Source organism: Bufo bufo, chromosome 9 (assembly GCF_905171765.1).
Source record: "Bufo bufo chromosome 9, aBufBuf1.1, whole genome shotgun sequence".
Taxonomy (NCBI): domain Eukaryota; kingdom Metazoa; phylum Chordata; class Amphibia; order Anura; family Bufonidae; genus Bufo; species Bufo bufo.
The window spans coordinates 33,356,800-33,374,060 of NC_053397.1; the positions used below are offsets into that span (position 1 = coordinate 33,356,800).

Below are 17,261 nucleotides of genomic sequence, written 5' to 3' on the forward strand. Positions count from 1 at the left end.
GTTTGTGTTTGTTATATTCCCTGTTGTTTGTATCTTGGCCTGAGACAGAGACTTCCATTCGTCCATCTGGGGAGAAATGGATTATCTCTGGTCCTAACCTTTTCCAGGGCCTTATATGGATATAAAGGCCTAGGTACCCTGCATATGAATATTCCTACCTTCAAGGTCTATTCATATTGATAGGTAGTTAGGGCCCGGAATAGGGTTGTCTAAGAGATGACCTGTTTCTTCCCTACTTTCCAGGCCCAGTTACTGTTCCCCTTCCCTCCTGTGTTCAGTGTGGAGTTTCCCCCACACTGATCGTGACAGTACCTTGGCAGCGGTGGAGGAGACAATGATGAGGCAGTGTTGCGGTAGTTCTTTACTTGAAGTTCAAAGTCAAGCACATCAGTTACAGTTCTTAGCTTGCATGGCAGCTCATTCACAGAGTGCAATTTTCATAGATCTTACAGGTTACGTGGCAGCAGTAGTTAATAGGTCAAGATGTCTCTTCTCTAGGCACATGCATCCAGAAATAGGGGCACAACACTTCACACCAGGCAAGCATGGAGCAGACCCCAACGTCAGACTGAACGCTGCAACTTTTATACAGGTTGCTGTACTCACAATTTAGGTTATGCCAGGTTTCCTCTGTGGGATTTAGTATAGTGGGCATATCCAGATTCTGCCTTTTGTGAATTTGTCCAGGACTGGAAGCCATTATACTTCTAGACCATGTTGCTATAGAGCCTATAAAATCCTTTCAGACAGCTTATATCCACAGAGCTTCTACTTGCACCACTCCTTAACACTGGAATGCTTTTCAAGTGTATAAAGTTATTTTTCTTTGACTAGCTCAGAATGGTACCTGGCTTTACTCTCAACTCTCCCACTTAGCATCTACGCTCGCAATTTGATCTAACTCTAAACTCTATCTATCAACTACACTGACTGATGTGTTCTAACCCCATCTCAATATCTCTCTATCTTGAGGGGTTGACAACAGCCTCATCTAGTGGAGGGTGTAGATACGGTCTATTAATTTATTGATCAGCACAAATACATAAAATGCATATGTTACATGAAAGCACAGCTTTACACCCCTTTTGAGGCGTTCCACTACCTTGATAGTGGGATACTGCATGTACAATGAGGGAAATGGGTTTCACAAAAATCCCAAAGGGACACTGTTCTGACTCAATAGCTAAGCAGCAAGTGTTGAGGTTGATGGGACAATATGGCTATGCTTGTCTGTATTGAACAGTGCTCACTCCTGAGATCTTGTTAGGCAGATCAACTCAACTGATCAGGCATGTTTGACGAATCCTGATGAGGCTTATTCCAGACTGAATTCCTATAATTATGCACAAAACAGTACATGAAAATATGATTTTTGCCAGGGTTCAACAAAATATGTGGACTGCACAAAGCATATATGTAAAATGGTGGCAACAGTAAGCGCAGTGCAATAAGATATGATGTCTACGAAGCATGAAAGCATGAAACATAACAGACACCCTCCTGCTACTTTTTCATACCACTGACAATATGATCCTGTTCTTGTTTGCCTTCTAACCCCTTTTACATCTATTCCTTCCCCCCATGTGCTCTACTTTGTTAAAGCCTACCAAATGTTGATACCACCTGTAAAGAAAGGCAATAAGGCCAAACTGAGCCAGACACCTCATCCACTGGGCTAGGGGCAGACACAACAGTAGAAGGTTCCTATGAAAGAAGAACATTTTGGTCCTTTGTTCTCCAAAATCTCATCAGAAAGTATCAACATATGTAACATACACTCACCTAAAGAATTATTAGGAACACCTGTTCTATTTCTCATTAATGCAATTATCTAGTCAACCAATCACATGGCAGTTGCTTCAATGCATTTAGGGGTGTGGTCCTGGTCAAGACAATCTCCTGAACTCCAAACTGAATGTCAGAATGGGAAAGAAAGGTGATTTAAGCAATTTTGAGCGTGGCATGGTTGTTGGTGCCAGACGGGCCAGTCTGAGTATTTCACAATCTGTTCAGTTACTGGGATTTTCACGCACAACCATTTCTAGGGTTTACAAAGAATGGTGTGAAAAGGGAAAAACATCCAGTATGCGGCAGTCCTGTGGGCAAAAATGCCTTGTGGATGCTAGAGGTCAGAGGAGAATGGGCCGACTGATTCAAGCTGATAGAAGAGCAACGTTGACTGAAATAACCACTCGTTACAACAGAGGTATGCAGCAAAGCATTTGTGAAGCCACAACACGCACAACCTTGAGGCGGATGGGCTACAACAGCAGAAGACCCCACCGGGTACCACTCATCTCCACTACAAATAGGAAAAAGAGGCTACAATTTGCACAAGCTCACCAAAATTGGACTGTTGAAGACTGGAAAAATGTTGCCTGGTCTGATGGGTCTCGATTTCTGTTGAGACATTCAAATGGTAGAGTCCGAATTTGGCGTAAACAGAATGAGAACATGTATCCATCCTGTGATGGCTACTTCCAGCAGGATAATGCACCATGTCACAAAGCTCGAATCATTTCAAATTGGTTTCTTGAACATGACAATGAGTTCACTGTACTAAAATGGCCCCACAGTCACCAGATCTCAACCCAATAGAGCATCTTTGGGATGTGGTGGAACGGGAGCTTCGTGCCCTGGATGTGCATCCCTCAAATCTCCATCAACTGCAAGATGCTATCCTATCAATATGGGCCAACATTTCTAAAAAAATGCTATCAGCACCTTGTTGAATCAATGCCACGTAGAATTAAGGCAGTTCTGAAGGCAAAAGGGGGTCCAACACCGTATTAGTATGGTGTTCCTAATAATTCTTTAGGTGAGTGTATGTTACATACATAACAAAGAGCCATAAAATGTATGCACTGAGTCACTTACAAGCACCCTAAAAAGCATTAGGAAGCTACTAGTTCCTTTTAAAATGGCTGTGGCCCACCCCTGCCCAGGGGACAGTAGTGAGAGCAGCCACCTCAATGGTATGTCCACCCTCGAGGACCAAAAACAAACAGTTGGCTTCCTGCATGCATAGCAGAGAGCCCCATACCTCATCAATTGAACTTGCAGTACTCGCTGGTAATTTGTACAGCCTCACGTCAGACCAAGTAGATTATGTGTGGCACAAGATGACCAGCTTTTACAGTACAGTAATCTGCTGCTCAAAAACAGTTAACTGCACGGGGACAAGCGATAGCTCGTCCTCAGACAGAGAAGATAATTGCTTCATGTAACTGCCGCTTTTGCTTCCTCTAAGTAAGTGTTTTGTTCCCGATAATTGCCTGTAACATCAGTCCATGTAAAAGGACCTTAACACTATATAGTCAGCTTTGGTGCTATATAGATCCATCTGGAAATGGTAATGCAGTAAAGCAGATCCCTCTATTGCTCATGACTGCGGTAAAACCAAAAATACAGTATAAAAAAAAATAACCTGCAGCGAAAGTGATGTAAAAGTACAGAACTGTAAAACACAAAGCAGGAATATTTTGTTTCTTGCCTCATCTGTTCATAGTGTATGCGGGAGAGATGTTCACATTCTGTCTAAGAGGGGGGGGGCTTGTTTACCCCATTAGAATAATCTCTTTAGAATGAGCTCTCAGCATGGGTAATAAGGTCAGCGTATCCAGCACGAATGTCCATATAACCATATGTACGGTCTCTTTAGCAAGATTTTTCCAGAGGAGCTCTGGGGAAATCAGCTCCCCACAATATACATATGCAAGATACAGTTCATCTGGCAGACACTATTGATGTTTCTGGAACAAGTTTCAGCTTGAATATCTAACAAAGACAATGTAGCGGCACTCCAAAGACTTTCTGTTTTTCGAGAGATTTGGTTTGCAATAATATAGTCATATTCTGTTCATAAAATAGAAAGAACATCTGAGCATTCAGCCTGTTATTACTGCGCACTCTTCAGACTTAGATGGGTTCTGCAACTTTATTAATAAATTAATAATAATTTCTGCAACAAGCTGAGCGTCAAGTCGTCCGTCCCCCCCCCCCCCCCCCCCTCACCATACCATGCACCTACAGCAATAGTACTGGGCAGTGGGGTAATGCCTTTGTGAGCACTAGATAATCGCCGACCATAGCTAGGTTCTGAATCGATAGGTCTTCTTTCACATTAATCAACTTTAAACAGCTACAATCATTGCAAGAGATTTAAAGGGCATCTGTCAGCAGATTTGGACTTATGACACTGGCTGACCTGTTGCATGTGCACTTGGCAGCTGAGGGCTTCTGTGTTGGACCCATGTCCATATGTGCCCGCATTGCTAACAAAAATTATGTTTTGAGCTATGCAAGTAACCCTCTAGGGCGTGTCATAGGTACAGATCTGCTGACAGATGCCCTTCAAATGAGCCCCTTAGACCTTCCATGACCAGGTTTCAAGGAAGCTACACAGAACCCTGGATGATTAAAAATGGTCTAAGTGGATCATGAATGGATTTCAGCTCCATACTAGCCCTTGTAGATAATTAACTCCAGATTCCTTTTCATTAGGTATATACTGTATGTTCCTAGTTTGAACCTAACCTGAAAATTTTCGGTGAGTTTTTCTTTTATTCTTTGTTAACTAATTATATATTGTGAAGGCAAGAGAAAACCAGCAACCTTGGATCATCTCTGTAGAGTCAGTGGTTATGCCATCACCTTCAACTCATTCCCCATTCTGTTTTATCTGTTGGGACAAAAATTAATAGAACCTAAATGGCCACTTTTTTCCAGTTCTTGAAATAAAAATCTGTCTGCCTTCTGCCACCACTAGAGGGAGCTCAGGAGCTTCTTGCATATGTATCATACAATAAACTCTATAATGAAGCAGTCTGCAGTAAGCATCTATTTAGATTTTAAAAAATGCAGCTCAAAGGTGGAAAGACACTTAAAAAACTGTTCAAGCTGTGTAAGTAGCACTCTGTTTAGCCTGTTTTTGTCATAATCCTCAAGCAAATCGCAGAAATACGATGTTTCTAAGTAGGCCTGCCAGTTTTCTGTCTCACGCTCACACCATAGGAATATTTCCTTGTCAATTAGCAATGTCCACCTTTCCATTAATGACACATTAGATTTTTTTCCAGACATTATTAAATTATGTAGAGAGAATTGATGGGGTCACAAGGCACATCATCATTAAAGCATTGCATTTATATTCAGCAGCAGCTCAGGTGCCCACTCCAGTTAATGCCGATGAATATTAAGTCAGGCTCGTGCTTTGTGTATTGAAGAGTCATGAATCATAGAAAACGGTGAACATATCAGCGCTGAGATCCAAAAAGAACACAGGCTTCTAATGGGACCTGTCAAGGTGTCCATCATGTTGATAGCAAGGATAGAGCTGCATGCTACTCTATCCTTGCCTTCGAAAGTAATGGAACTGGGGATAGAGGCTATGGACACAGATATGAACAACTGATAGGTGCGGGTGCTGGCTGTTGGATCTTTGTCCATCAGGTATTGATAGACTACCAAAATAAAAGTACTGGTAAACCCGTTAAAATGTAACAATCTAGCTGCCTACAGCCGCCCATAGAGGGAGCGTAGGAGCTTACGGCACACTAGAACTCAGTGTGCAATATGCTTCTAAGCTCCCTCTAGTGGTGGCTGTAAGAAGTCTGAATTCTATCTTTTCACCTTAGGTATACGCTAGTGGTTCTGAGCCCTGGACCTGTCTAGATAAAAAAAATAGTGTTCAGTGTTGGATATAATGGTAATGGGACAGGAGCAGTTTGGGTAAGTTCCATAGACTTTGAATGAAGTCTATGGCAGGGTGCATGCTCAGCCATCGTTCCAATCAAACTTCTCCTAGCCACAGTCTTTTGGGAATGGGATACAAGGGGTCACCTGTTCTGGCAATTGGGTGACCCCACTGATCCAACATTTACCACCTCATGAAAAAATGCTTCTGGCTGGAATACCCCTTTAAAGGGATTCTGTCACCAGATTTAACCCTATTAAGCTAGCTGACATTAGCCATGTGCTAATGTCAGCTAAACCTAACTAGCCTATTCCTACTTTTATCTATGCCCCCGTTACGCCAGAAATCGAACTTTTATAATATGCTAATTAGCCTCTAGGAGCGGGGGGGGGGGCGTTGCTCCTGCTCCTAGAGGCTCCGTTCTCCCACCTTTGTCGCCTCCCTCCAAGTCCTGATTGACAGGGCCAGGCAGCGCTCGCATCCGTCTGCCAGCCCTGTGCTCTGGTGAAATCTCGCGCCGTTCAGCATTCGGCGCAGGCGCGGTGAGGAAGCTGGCAGCCTGTGAGAGCATATTTCCCTTACCGCGCCTGCGCCGAATGCTGAACGGCACGAGATTTCCCCAGAGCACAGGGCTGGCAGACGGATGCGAACGCTGCCTGGCCCTGTCAATCAGGACTTGGAGGGATGCGACAAAGGTGGGAGAACGGAGCCTCTAGGAGCAGGAACAACGCCCCCCCCGCTCCTAGAGGCTAATTAGCATATTATAAAAGTTAGATTTCTGGCGTAATGGGGGCATGGATAAAAGTAGGAATAGGCTAGTTAGGTTTAGCTGATATTAGGACATCGCTAATGTCAGCTAGCTTAATAGGGTTAAATCTGGTGACAGAATCCCTTTAACTGCTCTGCAAGATATAGTATAAATCTAATTCTATTGCCCATTGTCACGTATTTCTTGGGGGTATTATCTTCTGTTCCTCCCCTGACTTGAACTGCTCACATCTCCCTCCAACTCACTGCTCTTTTGCATTACTGATTTTTTATAAGTAACATAAAATGCACACTTTTTCTAAAAAAATTTTTACAAATTGCTTACTGGCGCCAGGATGGTTTATGTAATAAAAAAAGAAAAAGAAAAAGCCAATATGCCAGGGGTCGAAGCTTGGGCGAGGAGATAAAATACCAGCTGTGATTTAAGATGTAAATGTTGATTCCTGGACGTTTCCTTAATGTTTATCCTCCCAGGTATAAGAAACATGCATTAACTTCAATCTGACATGTATGTAAAGTTCACGCCGATGTCTCTATTAATATGTAATGACAATATTATGCATGTGCCTTGTATGATGTTTACCAAGTTTCCCTCCAAGGCACCAGGGTCCCATCTGTTTGCAGGAGGCGGCTGAATTACCGACAGCAAATGGAGTGATTAAGTTGGCTGCAGACCCTATGCTTAAATCCATGACATTTCAGCCAAGGGCTATCTGCTGTTCAATGCTTTATTCTGTCAAAACCGCTCGTATTATTTCAGGAAATGATACTGACAGGAGCGGAGAGGTTGGGCTATGCGCAACTGAAGAGAATTCAGATATTAGCAGAGTTTATACAAAAAAAACACTGAGTCTTGGCTAGGTTTTGGGTTCCTCTGAAAAATATCTGTTGGGTTTCAATTAATTTAACGCAAGTTGAATTGGCCTTTAACGTGGGCCGCTAGCTGAGCTCTTGCTGTCATTGAACGGCTTAAAGGCAATTTGTCGCCAGGAAATTCGCTATTACACAAAGCTCCTCTGAATGTAATGATACTTTTCACTACACTTTGGAGTAAACATATTTTTTAATCCATATGCAAATGAGCAGTTAAAGGGCCAGGCTTTTTGTATTGAAGACCTATCCTCAGGATAGGTCATCAATATCAGATCAGCGGGTGTCCAACACCCGGCACCTCTGCCGATCAACTGTATGGGGAGAATACGCACGCAGTGGGCACGTGCCATCTCCCTTCTCTCTTTCTGCTCTCCGCTGTATGTCTATGGGACAGCTTCAGCAGACAGGGAGAGAGAAGGGAGACGGCATGTGTGCACTGCGCATGCCGTCTCCCCATACAGCTGATCGGGGGTGGTATCGGGTGTCGGACCCCCACCGATCTGATATTGATGACCTATCCTGAGGATAGGTTACCAATAGAAAAAGCTTGGACAACCCCTTTAAGTGCACCGACGGTGGGTCCTTGCTCCCCCTGCTTCCTCTTTCAGCCCCTCCCTCTCCTTCATGATGGACAGGATCAGGCGAGATAACTTTGCAGGAACCTGGTCCTGTCAATAAAAGAGAAGGAGGGTCTGGCAGAAGAAGCAGGAAGAGCAAGGGTGCACAGAGTAGCTTGGGTCCACCCTTGGTGCACTTAAAGGGGGTTATCCCTCATAGGACATTGGTGGCATATCGCTATGGATATGCCACCAGTTTCAGATAGGTGTCGCTCCAACCACTGGGACCCACACCTACCTCTAGATCGGAGATCCCACAGTGAAGGAGAGCACGCCGCTCATGCTCAGGCTCCTTCCATTCATTTACATGGGAGTGCTGAAAATTGGCGAGAGTCGGAAGACTCAGTTGAAATGAATAGAAAGTGCGCGTCAAGCACAGGCCACGCTCCATTCATTTCTATGGATCTGCTGGAAAAAGCCAAGCCAGCGCTCGGCTATTTTCAGTGCTCCCATAGAAATTAATGGAGGGAGGCTGAGCATGAGCGGTGCAGTCGCTCTTGTTCACCTGGTGACTGTTTTCTCATTAAGGTGCTATACCTGCGTGTCAGTTTTTAGAGCGCTTTCTAACTCTTGCCCTGCATTTTCTGGCCCTGAAAAACTAAGGAGACATAACATACGGATCACTGGTCTCTATGGAGTGCCAGTGTAACTTTGTACAAGGATTTTCCCTGGGAGACATCACAACAGGAAGTCGACTAAAGTAGAACAGCACCTCTCTCATCCATGGTTAGTGTTTGGTATTGCAGCTCAGCCCAATTCTGGTGAATGAGGATGAGCGAATAATTATACCATTTAGTGTCAGATTATCAGGGCCGTACAGGTTGGTCAATACCAACAAAAGTGTGAGATCTAAATGCCAAAAATGAAAATGAATCAGAATATTTAACGTTACCAGCTAGAGATCGGTTAAAAACGCAACTCGACCCGATTCAAGCAACTGGTCCAGAGCTACGTGCAGTACCACTCACAGCCACTACAGAAAGCACAGCACTGTGCCTGGTAATGAAGAGGTCGCAGCACTCACCCAAGCCTCACAGCGCCTTCAAACTGGTGATCATGGGGGGGGGCGCCAGAAGTCAGACCCCAACCGATCTGATACTGATGAATAATTCTAAGTCCAAGACGGACACTTTTTTAATCTCATAGCAGTGGGATAACAGATGTGCCATCTTGTGTTAGTTAACCTTTTTTGTGCCATTTTTTTTTTACTTAAAGCGTTAACCATCAAGTTTAGCTCGGCTGCATGTGTACATGATGGCGGTAAGCTCTTAACCATAACCCGACATATAAAAGCATCGGGTTAAATTGCAATCTGTCAGTGGCCTTCTGATGCTACAGATCGCTGTTACGACATTGTCATTAGACAGCTGCTGTCACGGTAAGGAGACAGGAGACCAAGCAAACTGGTCTCCCTGCTTGGCATCCAGTGCACTGTAAAGTAAAATAAATAAAAAAAATTATAAAAAGGGAAACTAAGAAAATAAAAAATAAGAGTTACAGCTATACTATACTACAGGGATCAGCAACCTTCGGCACTCCAGCTGTTGTAAAACTACAATTCCCAGCATGCTGCATCCATTTGTATAAGGGTTTTTAGAAGAGCAGAGCAAGTATGCATGCTGGGAGTTGTAGTTTCACAACAGCTGGAGTGCCGGAGGTTGCCTACACCTGCTATACTAGTTTTAGCATTAGTATAGCAGACTATGTATACACACACATTTTTCCCTCCTTTTTTGTTCATAAAAACATAAAATAAAAATACTGTATTTTTTGAACTATAAGATGCAATCGGACTATAAGATGCACCTAGGATTTGGAAGAGGAAAATAAGAAATAGTTTTTTTCATCAGACCTCAGATCAGACCCCCAAATCAGACCCCAAGCTCTATCAGCCCTTAGATCAGACCCCCATCAAACTTCCTAGCTCAATCACCCTCAGATCAGAACCTTATTAGACCCCTAAGTTCCATCAGCCTCAGATCAGACCCCCAAGATCCATCAGCCTCAGATCAGACCGCTTTCAACCTCAGATCAGACCCCCATCAGCCTCAGATCAGACCCCATCAGCCTCAGATCAGACCCCCCCCAACATCCATCAGTCTTAGATCAGTCCCCCATCAGCCTCAGATCAGACCGCTTTCAACTTCAGATCAGTCCCCCATCAGCCTCAGATCAGACGTTAAAAAAATAAATAAATAAACTTACCTCGCTTGCTCTGGACGGTGCTGCCACGCACTGCTCCCTGATCTTCTTCCGGCCGGGGCTTCACAGTGACCTGATGCCGTACAGCTTCAGGTCATAGTGTGCGTCTACGTGCACTACCTCCCGATGCTGTACGCCATCAGGACACAGTGCAGAGCAGGGCTAGAAGAAGACCAGGGAGGCTGAGTACAGCTGTGCAGTGCTTCCCTCACCGCTCCCTGTGCCTCCCACATGCTGATGACCGCTTCCATAATAGAAGCGGTCATTAGCTTTCAGACTATAAGATGCATTGCTGCTATCACCTCAGGTTTTTTTTTTGGGTGGGGGTGCGTCTTATAGTCCTAAAAATACGGTATATATTTATCACTTTTAGCAATAGTATAGTGGACTTTGTGTGTGCAAAATTTATCAACATACACACATTTTTTTTTCTTTTCGCTTTCTTTAAAAAAAAATACGATTTAAAAATGTTTCTCTTGAAATCTGTTGTACCAGTTAGAAAAAAAAAATTGATAAGAAATGAAAAATATAATTTCTTTTCATAATTTTCAGTTTTTCCTTTTTTTTTAACCTATTATATCTGTCATCTATTGGCACAAAAGAAAGGTCTACAGTGTCCTATGAAAAATTATATCAAATACATGTGGGTTGGCTAAGAAATTAGTTGTTCACAGTTAGATAGGCCCATTGCTTAAACTTAAAAATTGGCCTGGTAAGGAAGGGGGTAAACACTCCGGTAATGAAGCAGTTAAGCAAAACCATATTTTTGAATTTTAGTGGTAAAATCTCAGCTAGGATAAAAAATATCTGGCAGTCCTCTTTCCCAAGAGGTATGCAGCAGCTGCATGTTCTACCCTCTACTGCTCTTAGAGGGGAATAACTAGTCTACCGTCATGGCCTTAAGTGCCAGATCTGTGTCCTTAGGCCAGGCCACTGCGGCGCTCAGCGACATCGTCATTTTTCCTAATAAGTCCCAAAGGTTTTTTTTATCATAAGTAACAGAAATAATCTGGAGCTATTTCTTTAACAATCTGCAGGCAGGTGCACAAAGCAGAACTTCAGTCACTTGATATTCATAATTGGTAATGTTTGAGAGACTTATTACGTACTTAATAGCGCCTGAAAATCTCCATTTGGCCTACATAGCGCGTGATGCGGGCAGTGGGTTGAGAGGTGACAAAGTATAATTGATAGAATTTGATTTTCATGCTGAACAGGAGCCTATAAAAACATCATTAGTGTCCGCACACCGAGCTGCCCCTGCCGCCGTCTTAAGCAAGATGAATAATGTGATTGAAGGGCCGGCTGCAAAGGGGGGTGTCACAGATCATGTCCCCTGACGATCACTTCTTCGGGGTGAACATTAATGTTCATAATAACATTTTCATTCTGTTATTATTATAAGAAATGGCCGTATAGGGGCCCATTGCTTATAAACACTGACACAAATATATATATATAAAATGCGGTAAAATGAAACGTATCACAGAAAAAAAAGTATAATAATGCACAAAATAGATGCAATCATTATATATAGACTAAGCCCTCATTCTGATATAATAAAATCTGAGACTCTTAGCCAATATATTTTGATCAAAATACATCTGTGCCCACCTACCCCCGCCAAGGTGATCTCAGGTCAGGCAGGTCCTACGCTAAACCTACCTATGCTATTAGGCATTTATGTTCAGGAGCGCAGACCCCACACATATGGTGCGCTGCTTCTAGTCACCTCCATGTGCGTCAGGCAACTGATGGAAGGAGGAGCGAGCGCACCAATATGTACCACCTAATCAAGGCGGTCTGTCTGTTTGATAGGAAGGGCAAACGTGCACAGAAATGCTACTCCCAAGATAAAATAGGAGCATATTCACACTTGAAGGTGCCACTTCCTCAAGCATATGCTACAAAATAAACAAATATCAGAGAAAAGAGATAAAAAAGCGGGGGTAGGTGGGCACAGATGTGCTTTGATCAAAATATATTGGCTAAGAGTCTCAGATTTTATTATATCAGAACGAGGGCTTAGTCTATATATAATGTTTGCATCCATTTTGTGCGTTATTATACTCTTTTTTTTTTCCTGTGATTTTTTTTCATAAATGTAGCCAGGCACATCCGCATATTTATTTATCATATCATGCAGGATGTTTTTATCTTTGTTTTTTATCTCTTTTCTGTGATTTTTGATAAAAATGAAATTTAGAATAAAAAGAATTACCATAACCTATATGGAGTTTAATAGGAGTCTGTGATGGTCATGTATCAAAACTACAGAATATTCCTCTAAATCATACCATAGAGACAGCCAATGTGCTCATCATAGGGCCCCTGTACAGAGAGGGACCAGACCAGGTTGGCTATATACTTTATTTTAATGTGTGGTGAGAAGTTATACCCTTTCCATAAGGTATGGGTAGTTAAAGAGGTTCTCCAAGACTTGTTGAAATTTGACAAGGAGCAATGGTCTTTAAAAAATTTGAGAAAAAAAACCTGTACCTTTTTAAAATATCGCTCCTGTCCTTCACCACTCTTGTCCCTGCTGCTCTATTCTCTGCCGGGCCTGTAGTGATGATGTCATGTTCATCATTCATGTGACCGCTGCAGCCAATCACTGACCTCGGTGATTCACACGGCAGTGACTGGCTGCAGCAGTCACGTGAAAGCTCAAAGGCCTGTGACGACTGCATTTTTTATTTTATTTTTTATATATATTTCAAAGCCCCTTGCTGCCTACTGGATTTTAGCAAATTGTGGAGAACCCCATTAAGTTAGATCATGAAAGATGATTGGGTAAACAAGCACATAGCCCTTATCCCCCAGGCACTTTGTTGTGTGGTAGTGTTGACCAGCGCCAGTATTGTATCAGTATATACAATAGGTATCGTTAGGTCTGCCATTTACCTAGGAAAGATCCATTTTAATTCATTTCAATGAGACCTCCTCACCTCTAGGTGTGCCCTAATCAAAATATCTCTCGAAACAGAAAATAGAACTGCCTTATTTGTATGACTTAATAGTTCTAACTTGTTTGTGTGTTGTTTTTTTCCCACATCTATGCCTAGAACATAGGGGCCTTGACCTCCTTGGGATTTTGTTTCTGAAGCAGCGCCATACAGTGACGTTGATCAGATGTAGAGGGCATTTCTGATCAATGGACCATCAATGTTAACAGTGGAAAAACTCCTTTAATAGTCGTTATAAGCTAAACCTCAGGGGAGACAGTTGAAAAGGAGAAAATGTTTAGCTAGAGCCAATACACGGCAATGTATCCCCTAATGTAAAGAGCAAATAGCAAAGTCTTATTAGCATTGTGTGGAGGTCCGCCATTGTCTGCTGCAATACCACGCACAGGAGCTACTAAATGAGCAATGCAAAAAAATGAAGAAGATGCAGAGCTTGCCCACACTCAGCGGCCCCCTTCAAACTGCTGGGGAGCCCTTAGGTGAAAATACTTTTTTGTCTTCTATGATAATGGACAGTGTTGAACTGGCCAACCAGAGCTTCATGCAGTCTAGCCGAAACAAACTCATAAGGTCCAGCAGTTAGGTGGCAGTGAAGCAGATCATTAGACGTACAGTGAACGTGGACATGACCTGTATATTTGGAGGGTGGGTCTTTAGATTCTTCTGATGGCCCTAGGCCCGTGATGGCTAACCTCCGGCACTCCAGTCGTAAAACTACGACTCCCAAGATGTACACTTGCTTGGCTGTTCTCAGAACTCTATAGAAATGAATGGAGCATGCTGGGAGTTGTAGTTTCACCACAGCTGGAGTGCCAGAGGTTAGCCATCACTGGCCTAGTCTATCCCTGTCCCACCTGGCAGTGAAGGCAATCCAAGGCTTTTTCTCACCATCACCAGTTTTTTCTAATACAGACAACATTAAAGGGGCTGCGATAACTTCGGAGCGAGGACGTGCTCTGCGTCCTCGTCTCCAAGGCAACGGGGGGGCGGAGAGGACTCGGCCGCGCACGCCTCCTTAGCGTGGTCGGCGTCCTTCGCTCCCGTAAGTTCGATGAAAAGTCTGAGCGCCGAACTGGTTGCCTGTGATTAAGGTCCTATCCCTTGTGAATATTCGATTGACGTCTGACTTGGTATTTGTATTTCACCTTAACCTGACTACGTCTCTTGCTAGACCCTTTTGTACTTTTGCTTCTCCTGGTATTTGACTTCTGCTTGACCTTTAGACTTGTCCTTGCCTGCTCCCTGGTATTGCCTTGACCTCCTGGTTTTGACCCTGCTAGTTCGACCTCTCGTTGTCTGTTTGTCACTCCGCACTTACGCAGGTTAGGGATCGGCGCCCAGTTGCGTTCCGTTGCCTAGGACGGGCAAGTGCAAGTAGGCAGGGACAGAGGAGTCAGTTTGCACCTCCCCTATTCCCTTTTTCGGAACAGCGCTTTGCATGATTTTCAATTTATGGACTTAAAGGGGTTGTGTCACTTCAGCAAAGGGCATTTATCATGTAGAGCAAGTTAATACAAGGACCTAATGTATTGTGATTATTCATATTGGTTGCTCTGCAGGCTTGATTCATTTTTCCATCACATTATACACTGCTTGTTTCCATGCTTTACGGCCACCGCTGCAGTGCAGATATGAGGTGGCGGGGATGGGAGCTGCTCCTACGGTCCTGGCCACCAGAGAGGCTGGCCCTTTAGTGTGCAAGCACGACCACCGCTGCTGGATTGCAGGCTGGTCATAACCCCTGGAAACGAGCAGTGTATAAAGTGATGGAAAAATGAATCAAGCCAGCAAAGGAGGCAATATGGACAATCACAATACGTTAGTAAGTGCCTTGTATTAACTTTGTCTACATGATAAATGCCATTGGCTGAAGTGACGCAACCCCTATAAGATAGACCACAAATGTATAATCAGTGGGATCCAACCCTGGTATTCTCTCAGGTCAGCCAGACAAAGAAGTTGCAGACCCTTTGCGGAAACCGGCAGAGCAATGTCCAAACAAATATAGCTGTGCCTGGTATAGCGGCCCAGTCCCGCTCAGCCTCTGGACTTGAATAGGTGGTCCTGCAGTGCCACGCAAATCCATACCCACAGGGACTTTTTGCTAAATCGTAGGCATTATGGGAGTCGGACCCACACCCATCATACTCTGATGACCAAGCTTAAGCATATGTCATGAACTGAAGACCCTATCTTTAGCCATAAGATCTACGTCTATAGTAACCATGTTTTTTTTTTTTCATTTCTTGTAATAGGAGAGCTATTTTATTCAATGGACTTCCAGCCCTAAATCAGCCCATGACGCAACCCAGTTGTCTGAGTCATCCCGTTTGGCGGACCTGACTAGCAGAAGTTCCGGCTTTTCCTCAAGCATACAGTCAAACATCAAGGCTTCCATTTCAAACGCTGATACAGAAGCAAAGACAGGAGGCTTCAGCGCTCAGAGAAGTCTGATGCCAACTCGCAGCCTGTCCCCAAGCGGAAGCAGGAATGAAATCTCTAAGGAAAATTCAATCATTTCGAAAATTCAACAATTTGTATCAGATAAAATGCTAAGGACTTCAATGAGTAAGAAATCCCTAAAGGAAATCCCCAAGGAACCGAGGAAAATGACAGATGAATCTTCAGTAAGTAAATGAAAACATCTTTTCTTTATGCTTGATTTCATCTTATCATTGGCGGGAGGGCATATTGTTATGTAAAGGCTTCATCAAAAAAATAAAATTGGGAAAATTATTTTGGTCACCACCAGTCAATAATCCGGTAGTCCATCAGTCTTCATTTTTAAGTGGAAAAGTGGTTTAAATCTAAGACTGCATGTCAGCTCTTGGCTTAGCGGAGCAGTCAGAAGCAAGAGCCCGCCCGCTCCGCTCAGCTTATCCTGGCATAGTACATAGGTACAGGCAAGTGTGCACCTAGCCTTCCTGCTGCCTGAGCCGGAAACTGAAACAGAACCCCTCCCCAATGCCAGTTTAACCCTAACTTAACCCATTCCCTTCAGCTCATGGCCCTTTATGTCCCTATCTGGTGCTGCCTGAGGCGATCGCCTCACCTGGCCTCATTGGTGGTGCACCCCTGGGTACAGGGTACCCATGTGCTATGCCAGGAGTTAGTAAACCTCCGGGGGGGGCACAGGCAGGAGCAACAATGTGCACTCCTGCCCATACGCACTGCTGCTGCGGCCTTATTAATGGGGGGGGTCTACAGCCCGTACACCACTGAGCAGTCAGCGGTGTACAGAAATGTCAGTTTTAAAGTATATTAGAAAAACTTTTATTAGGGCATTAGGGACATCCTATTAAAATGTTACTCTTTAAAGTATAAAATCCGTTTCGCCATATCAACATGTGAACATTTACAACTTTATTTCACTTTGTTTGTGTATTTCATTCTCTTACTTAAGACATGAGCTTCTCTTAGGAATAAAAGACAGGCGTGTGTTTTAGAAAGCAATGGCTAGGACGTCATCTAATAAGAGCCCTACTTCCAATCTATTGATTCAGTAAGGTTTATATTTGCCCACTGCGACGGGGAATTGATTTGGGAAGGTTTATATCTTCCAGCTGTGAGCTCTGGTCAGTTATACGAAGGCTTTGTTTATCCTCCCTACAGAGGGCTAAAATAGGAAGTTGAAAAGGTTATGGAGGGTTTACAACGAAGAAAAAAAACACAAAAAATGAAGCTGAATTTTGAAGTTGCATTTCTATTAGTTATGAGATATAGCGCTATATATACAGCAGGTATCACTAATAAAGTGATTGTAAAGCACTTGATACTTTTTGTTAAAAGATCACAGCAAAAATAGATAATGGTCCTTAAAGGGGTATTCCGGCTGTTACAAATTATCTTCTATCCACAGGATAGGGGATAACTATTAGATCAGTGGAGTCCTACCGCTGGGACCCCAACCAATCATGAGAATGGGGACCCCATACCCCTCAGAGCCCTCCAAAATGAACAGAGCGGCAGGTCAAGCATGCGCCCTGCCACTCCTGCCTCTCCACCGCTACGAGAATTCTGGAGCCGAGTACAGCGCTCAGCAGTTTAATGAACCTCCTTAGAGTTGGATGGAACCACAGTTTGCATGCCCGACTGGCCGTTCCCTTCAGGGGTACAGAGTCCCCATTCTCCTGATCTGTG

General features: G+C 43.6%; 1 protein-coding gene across 1 annotated transcript in view; it reads left to right on the forward strand.

Moving 5' to 3' along the window:
* CFAP20DC (CFAP20 domain containing) overlaps positions 1 to 17,261 on the forward strand; it is a 334,505-nt gene that overhangs the window by 214,362 nt on the left and 102,882 nt on the right. Inside the window, exon 14 of the mRNA XM_040408726.1 lies at positions 15,377 to 15,748. Within this exon, the coding sequence (XP_040264660.1) occupies positions 15,377 to 15,748 (372 nt within the window). The remainder of the gene's footprint in view (positions 1 to 15,376; positions 15,749 to 17,261) is intronic.